At 34.4% G+C, this 8,308-nt stretch overlaps 2 protein-coding genes across 3 annotated transcripts in view; both read right to left on the minus strand.

Moving 5' to 3' along the window:
• Positions 1 to 1,784, minus strand: part of LOC112905259 (glutamine-rich protein 2-like) — an 11,972-nt gene extending 10,188 nt beyond the window's left edge. Inside the window, exons 1-2 of the mRNA XM_025977327.1 lie at positions 1,325 to 1,784; positions 1,006 to 1,193 (exon numbers count right to left, since the gene is read on the minus strand). Of these exons, the coding sequence (XP_025833112.1) occupies positions 1,006 to 1,193; positions 1,325 to 1,456 (320 nt within the window). The 5' untranslated portion in view covers positions 1,457 to 1,784. The remainder of the gene's footprint in view (positions 1 to 1,005; positions 1,194 to 1,324) is intronic.
• Positions 1,785 to 2,263: 479 nt separating this feature from the next.
• LOC108734577 overlaps positions 2,264 to 8,308 on the minus strand; it is a 25,532-nt gene continuing 19,487 nt past the window's right edge. For both annotated transcript variants that reach the window (XM_025977323.1, XM_025977322.1), the window contains exons 6-13: positions 6,878 to 7,030; positions 6,664 to 6,729; positions 5,333 to 5,480; positions 5,137 to 5,271; positions 4,955 to 4,985; positions 4,723 to 4,842; positions 3,346 to 3,394; positions 2,264 to 3,223 (exon numbers count right to left, since the gene is read on the minus strand). In XM_025977323.1, coding sequence (XP_025833108.1) covers positions 3,064 to 3,223; positions 3,346 to 3,394; positions 4,723 to 4,842; positions 4,955 to 4,985; positions 5,137 to 5,271; positions 5,333 to 5,480; positions 6,664 to 6,729; positions 6,878 to 7,030 — 862 coding nt within the window. In that variant the 3' untranslated portion in view covers positions 2,264 to 3,063. The remainder of the gene's footprint in view (positions 3,224 to 3,345; positions 3,395 to 4,722; positions 4,843 to 4,954; positions 4,986 to 5,136; positions 5,272 to 5,332; positions 5,481 to 6,663; positions 6,730 to 6,877; positions 7,031 to 8,308) is intronic.

The raw sequence follows: 8,308 nt of genomic DNA on the forward strand, positions 1-8,308 counted from the left end.
AAGTGAAAGATTTTACCTGTGGAATAAGCCCCAGCATTTGCCTTAGTAATCTAAGAAAACCACAAGGTAACATGGACCGTAGCAGACGAACCGGAATCGAACGTGTATCTTAAGGATCCGAAACCATGACGGTTGGTAGTTCATGTCTTCATTCTAGGAGTGTTTTCATTAAATATCACCTCTCCTTGCCAGATTTTAATTTTTGGTTGACGGATTTTTAGCGAGATAGTTAAATTGAAACCGTTATAAACACTAAAAGTCTGCAATACTAATCAAAACCTGATATACCAACAAGCGACAGAAATCCAAAACAGTTCGGTCATACTAATGTATTCTTATTCAAAAGAAAAAGTAAACACAAGAACTATATCGAAATAACAAATAATTTACTATAGTAATCAATAAGTAATATAAATTAGGACGAACGACCTATCCCAATACAACCTTAATTACCAAATTTCATTTGGTAGATCTTTTTATATAAAATTATTATGGGTGGTGTTGATTTTTTCTTTTTTCTCTGGTAGAATTACCCGGCGTTATTATCTGATACCCGGCCGGATTCTAAAAAAATGGCGGATCCGCGGAGCACCGGATGTACCGGATCTATCCCGCTCAGTAGTCAGCAATTACATCGATGATCCGAATTATCGAAGTAGGCATGAAATTCATTCAATTTTTGAACATCCAAATTATTAAGTTAATATTGCTTCACGTTTTGAACATTACTTCTTACCTACGTTTGATTTTGTTTTGTTTGAATACACTTTAATTTTAAAGTTTTGATATACTTTTCTCACAACCAGAAGGTTAAACTCTAATAAAATCAAATATTGTTGTTAAAAAAGAAATGCCCTTTTGCACTCTCCTCAATAATTCAAACATACCGTCGGTGGTAAAGTGGAAGATGTAAATATTTTTAAAAGTAGAAAAATATTAGAACCTTCCGGTTTATATTTAATGAAACACTTATGCGTTATTTTAACCAACAAATCAAAACAACACCTTAAGAATCTGCTCTTGGTACCAGCAGCTTCAGCATCTCTCTTCAATGCTGCCAGTGCCCTTAGCCTGTCTTGTAACTGTTTCAGTTTGGCGTTCACGTAATCTTTAAGTGGACGAAGGTCTGCTTTGTCCAACTTATTTGCAATTTCATTCTGTATTTCGTCTAGGGTTTGCTGCCATAACGCTTCCTATTTACCATATTTAATATTTATAAATTATGACTTTATAACAAAAACTAATCTGAATTGGAGTAAGACTTATTTAAAAAACGAAACAGTCAAACAGTGAATTTGAATTCCTTCTAATACGAATTACGAACCTGTTGCGTGAGTTTAGCTAACGTTTCGTCTATATTCCTAGTGAGTTCATCATAAGCCTGTTCAAATTGATCATAATTCACTTTCTTGTTCACAGCACAGACATCCGCTTTCTCTGCTAAAGCATCCTCCATGTCTTCTCTGTTGGCTTTAATATTTCTCAAAAATTCTATTTGTTCCACTAAAGTCTATTATGACAGGATTAATTGAAAAAAAATGTTCATAAAGATAAGAATATGCAGTCAAACGTCCCTAATTCGAATCTCTTAAAAGCAACCAACAAATTAAATGACTAGATACTCCGATAGTGTTGCTTTTTTCTAAACTGCTTTTTTTTAATGTCTTTCATAATTGAGCACCTCAGTGAAAAATATTGTTAATAGATTTGCTTAGAATAGGAGGAATTGGATTTTCGTTGCGAACGATTTTTCCGAAAAAAAAAATTAATAGAGATTTGAATTATGAAGACAATTTTTATAATTTAAAACTCGCACTTCAATTTTGAGTTAGTGAAAAGTTCGAGTTAGANACTTCTGCTAATTTTTCGTTTCCTATCTTTATATTCACTTTTTCCTTACTTTTTTTTTTTCTTGCATATCAGTATTTTAGTTTTACTTTTATTTATTTTTATACAATACTGTTTTGTCAATACCGCTTCCATTTTATTTAAAGCTATCTCTAACTCCTCCCTGCTATAAAAATCTAAGCATTCTAATATTTTGTCCCTGTATATCTATCCCTAGAGTTGTACTGTTTTTAATGATATTGATCGCGTCTTCGATGTATAGATTAAAAAGTGTGCATCCCTGCCTGACTCCCTTCCTAATATTTACTTCTCTACGTTGCAGCTCCAGCTCTATAACTACCTGTTGCTTTTTATAAAAACTAAGTATTCATCTCAACTTTCAAATTTTCGAATTTTTCTACTTGCCTCATTGTCCTAACATTCCACGCTCGTGAAATATTCTTCCTTCATTTCCTTATTGCACTTATTGATGACATCCCTGATGTAGTATCCGAATGGGGGACTAGTTTACATCCGAATTACTTTACCCCAGAGGAGGCCATCATTTGAGTTCGGTTTGTTTTTCTTGGGATATCATAATGTGGTGGTTTCTCGTTGCCTTCAACATCGCAGTATTGTGCATCAGAGTGCCATATCGATCCTCGTGTTCTCTGCCACCCTGGGTATTGAAAGAGCTGCTGCCCTCTTTCAGGGACTTGTCTTAGTCTGGTTTGTCTTTAAGAATCCCCCCATTCCTAAATCATCGAAACTCGCAAGCCGATCCACCCACTTCAGTTTGTGCAAGAGCTTCGTCATGGTTGAAGTCACGTTATATCATTATTTGTTGTTATAAACACTTACCCGTTTTATTTTGGCTCAGGCCTTCTACGGATTCAATTTTTTTCATTCATTCAATTTTAATTAAAATATAACAACTAGTGAAAACAGTAAGGAAATACAAAATAACTATTTATTTTTACAAATATAAAAGTAAAAGCACCGAAATCAATCAGTTAAAATAAAAAAAGCAAGTTTTTACTTTTGCTTTGTAAAAATTTGTTTAGTCATTTGAAAATTATGAGTGAATATATTTACGCACAATGGAGTTTAAATTAATTTTAAGGTTAATGCAGCAAGGAAAAAAGCAAAACAAATCACGAAAATTTCCTAAAACAATGTGTTTAAAACGAGTATGAATCAATATTCTCTCGTTTGAGTTACAAGGGTGTGATGCTGTCACGCTTGTTCTTGGGTGGCTTCAGCGGCACCTTCTTCAGCTTCAGCTTCTGCAGCAGGAGGAGGAGACTCTTCTTCAGGCGGACTGCCACCTTCTTCACCTTGAGGCGTTTGTGCTTCTTCAGGACCTTTAGATCCTTTAGACCCTTTAGAGCCGCGCCTGTATAAAATGATAGTAAATAATATACAATAAAGACGGCGAATTGGAAAATATAATTTAAAACAATAACAAAACTCTGAAATACAGCCTGGGATGTTGTTAGTTATCTCAAACATATTTACCTAGAGCCTCCGCCAGCTTCCGCTTCTTCTTTGGATCCCTTAGAAGAACCTACGATACAAAATAAATATTATACGACTGTTACGTATAGCAGAAATAAAACTGTGAATGGTGTGAACATCGCCTAACGGAAACTCCGCATAATGTGAACAACGTAATAATAATTATTGTAGGCAAATAAAATTGGCATATCGTTGTTGTTGTAAATCTCAGATATTTTTGCTAATCCAGATTTTCTTTTATTGGGACTAACTGAAAAAGGACCGGCAACCTGCTCCTCTCTCTCTATTATCTTTTATTCGAACTTTAAATTACAACTAATCATTCGCCTGTAATTATTCATCAATAACAATCGTTTGTTTGTTTCGTCTTGTTCGATTGTGTAATGAATCATTTTGGGGCCCGTGACGAAGATGATTGAATCCCATGCAGAGATAAACATTTAGTGTAGTATATGTTCTCCCTCACCCCCTCATGCCCCACCTTTCAACCGGGGTCCACATTTGCACTCATACAGTTTTTATTAATGCCTTTTCAATAGATTTGAAAGTCTAATCTTGATGTTATTTCCGGTGAAATCTGAAGTAAATAAAACTGTAACTCTATGTCAAAAATCCCTTCTATATTAAGTACTTGTACCTACTCCAATTTTCAAATTTCTGTCTCAAGAAATAAAACAATGATTTATACTAACCACCTCGCTACCATCGCTACATACAATGTTTCCAATAGTCAGGAACTATCGTCAAAACATTCGTAATAGCAATGGAGACTTACGGACCACGATATGCTCTTTTTAATTACACAAATGTCAATTACAGCCAATGCAGCTATTACTGATTCTAAGCTGTTAGCTGTCTAAATGGCGCTTGATGTAAAATTCAATGGAGAGGAGTTTAAGTCGTATTGAAAACTAGAGACTAAAAAAATAGTACTCCGAGAATTTTGCTAAATAGCCATTTGGATATAACGCACCAGGAAACTGGTCCCATTCGGCGCTCGAAAGGGCCTTCCTAGACCTCGAGCAATAATAAGCCAAAAAGAAACTTTTTGAGTGTTTTATCCCCACTAGCTACTAATGCTGATAGGGGGGAGGGGGGCAATTTTTCCGGATTACACTCTCAAGATGATTTTGCACTTAAAATTACTTTGATGTTTGATGCTTTTGAAATTACGTACTCGCTCTCTATATATATCGCTTGTGTAGAACTTAATTCAGGATAAATACTCCTGTAGATTTCGATCATGCAACGCGTAAATGCCTCGTTTTTTTCTATTACTACCCTATTTTCAGTTGGAGAGATTGCATACTTAAACCCTATGTGCTTCCGAGCGTTAATGTGTTAAGGAATTTTATAAGTATTTTGTTATTTACTTACGTCTTACTTCTTTACTTCCTCTTGGGCCTGGGGATGGAAGTTCCTTGCTACCTCTTGGGGTTGATTTGCTACCACGTTTTTCCGCTACTTCAGCGCTTGACTTCCGTGGTTTTTCTTGACCTAATATACAAAGGTACCTTTAGTAGTTCTCATATGTTAAGTTTCATCTTTCGTGGAAGTCAAGAAAATAATGGAAAAAAAAATTGTAAATTATCTAGACTAAAGTACTCACCTTCGGGTTCGGTAACATGCATTTCAGCTTCCTAAAATAAAAATCATTAACGAAATTAATAATGAAGTTTGAATCACATGTAGTAATGACCGAATGCGATAGGTACCAACATCAAGTCCAAATAAGTAATAATTAGTTTTAATTTAAAATAATCATATCAAACTATATAATTGAAAACTAACCGATATTCTCGCAGATTTAAGATGGGTTCTAGCCGTCAAAATATCGCCCTGTACCATCATAGAAGGCCGGGTTTTGAAAGCTTCCTCTGGAATGTCCTCGTCTTTTGGAGATCTAATTTCACTTCCTTTATAAAACTTTTGATAATAATACAAGCGTTAAACACAAAAAGGAAAATGTTTATACGATTTTTCGTACTTGTCCGTCGGTTCCTTTAATGTGATGCTCCTCAGAAAGACCCTCCGGGCCCCATTGTTGTATGAAATGTCCCATCCTGGTGACCCGCTGCTGGGGTGTTGTAACCGTGTGACTTCCACCGCAGTAACGATTACAAATGTGATCACCCCTGGATTTTCAAAAAAATGGATGATTTATTCAGTTGATATGTATGCTATGAGAAGGTTTAGTCTTGTTAGCTTTCGATTTGAGTGCAGTATTTATATTGGACTGAACAGAACAGTATGGAATGAAACAAATAAAAGTAAAACAAAAGATATTGGTATGTATGGGTGGTGAAAGTAGGGTTAGAGCTAAAGAATGAATTATAGATTAAAAATTAGAAGTTACCGAGTTTCTATATGTAGGAAGTTAGATAACTCAGAAAGGGCAAAGCCACAGAATAGTGTATGGTAAAGTCATATTTAATAATAAGGAATTGCTTATGCATGTACAGTTAATTAGTTAATTTGGAAATTTGGAAAAAACGAAAAAAAAAGTTTATGTTTGGAATATGGCTTTAGATGGTAGATGCGATAGGGGGATGATGCCGTAGATGTATACGTTACCTTTTGGAAAAAGATGAAGAAAAAAAGATACTATGGAAGTAGTAGATAGGATGGAAGGACACATTCTCGTCATGAAAGCGAGTTGCAGATATATTGAAAGCGGAAAGGGGAGTAAGGAATGGTAGACTTAGTTTAGACAAATAGAGTTAAAAATATGGGATTGTCGCGAGCACTAGTGTGTTATTTGTAAATGTGTGTGTCGTACCTGCGTTTTGGGAAAGCAGTTAAACAGTTCAAACAAAAAATAAACTATCCAGATGTACCCCGAAGGTTCCAGAAAGTAAACAAAAGAGTATTTAAAGGAAGAGTCGATCGCCGAGAGAGGAAGAAATAAATTGACCGTTGCAGAAGTGAATCAAGAAATAAATTGACAGTGATAGCAGTGAAATAAATAGCGCAGTGAATAATGATATATCAACAGTAGTGTAAATAAATAGAATAATTCATAACCTAAGTTTAGTAATAATTTAATAGTGTTTTTAAGTTCTTTAATAATTAGTGTAAACAAGTAGTTTTTGTCGTTATCAGTCTTAGAAGTTAATTTTGTTAAAGCCACGAACATTACAGGATGTTCTACTATTTTTGGGGAAATGCGAATATTGCCTCAGGAGTTTTAAACTAGTCTTTGGACTAATGACTCTATGATGATGATAATAGTGGGTCGATTAGTAATTGGAATATTAAAGAAGCACTCAAAACGTTTGGCTTTTTAAATGAGAATAAACTGTATGATGATTTACTTACTTGTCTGGCTTTTTGGGAGAGCTCATCATGTTTTCGAATTGATTTAAATCTCGGCCTTGAGGCATACTGGGAATTAGAGATATTAATTATTAAATTAATAGGGATAATAATTGTATCTATCTAATAATTTTACAATTAAACAAACCAAAACTTAGGGCAAAATAATAAGACAATTTTAATATTTTATTTATTGGTTAGTATTAAGTCTACTTGCCATCTTTGTTGTTTTCGTAATGCGTCCAACTCGTAAGCCAGATAAGGAGCCATACTTTTCGTCGGTGGTAGACCAGGCTTCGGTGGGAACAGAGATGTATCCAATTCTTTTCGCATTATTACGTCTTTATCACATGATATGCAGTTCACATTTCTAAATATATAAATTAAAGTAAGGAGAGATATAAATGAAAAATTTAGTTGTCACAACTAATCTACAGATAAATTCCTAACAATTTATGACTTTTATAACTGAAGAGGCTGAGTATCTACTTCATCCAATCAAAAAGAAATCTTTGTCTTTATTGAAAATTGTTACTTAACATAATGTAAACAACAATAACATTCTTATTTAGATTTCCTCCACTTATTCTGTCTTCTTTTTGCAAGCGAATTCTAAACAAATAGCTTCGAAAAGATTTTCATACACTTTTGAAAATCTTTAACCCCTTCGCTTTTCCGCTGAATACGTTATTGAAAAAACTCAATCATACCCTACCAACTATCACGATTTTAGATAGAAATGTACACATAGAGCACATCTTTCTGAGTACGTTAGTATTAAATTTGATTAGGGCTTAACCTTCTGGTGGAGAAAATTACGTCAAAGAGATAGTAGTGGGTATCTAATGGGGGTGAGTAAGCAAATACTTTTTTGGTGTTTCATTTTCCCCAGCTATTAATGCTGGAAGGCAGGCAGTCCCTCCGGAATACGCTGGGGTGTAAGGCGGTAGACCTTCTTCAATCTCTTTTTAAGAATTGTGGGAATGGATGGCTGTGGTTGGGGCAAGAAACATGACACAGACGAAATGAAAATAGAAAAGAAGTGAAAGATTTTACCTGTGGAATAAGCCCCAGCATTTGCCTTAGTAATCTAAGAAAACCACAAGGTAACATGGACCGTAGCAGACGAACCGGAATCGAACGTGTATCTTAAGGATCCGAAACCATGACGGTTGGTAGTTCATGTCTTCATTCTAGGAGTGTTTTCATTAAATATCACCTCTCCTTGCCAGATTTTAATTTTTGGTTGACGGATTTTTAGCGAGATAGTTAAATTGAAACCGTTATAAACACTAAAAGTCTGCAATACTAATCAAAACCTGATATACCAACAAGCGACAGAAATCCAAAACAGTTCGGTCATACTAATGTATTCTTATTCAAAAGAAAAAGTAAACACAAGAACTATATCGAAATAACCACTATTAAATGTCAAAATGTTTCATATAGTACTAACAATTTAGTATAGTAATCAATCAGTAATATAACTTAGGACAAACGACCTATTCCAATTCAATCTTAATTACATTTTTTATTAGATAAGTTTCTTTTTGTTATATTTATTAAATTATTATTGCTGGTGTTAGTTTTTTATTTAGAAGCGTTCGAAATGTGGTGTTACCGGCGAATGATGAGGATACCCTGGATA

The sequence above is a fragment of the Agrilus planipennis genome, unplaced genomic scaffold (genome assembly GCF_000699045.2).
Source record: "Agrilus planipennis isolate EAB-ADULT unplaced genomic scaffold, Apla_2.0 scaffold89, whole genome shotgun sequence".
In the NCBI taxonomy this organism is placed as follows: domain Eukaryota; kingdom Metazoa; phylum Arthropoda; class Insecta; order Coleoptera; family Buprestidae; genus Agrilus; species Agrilus planipennis.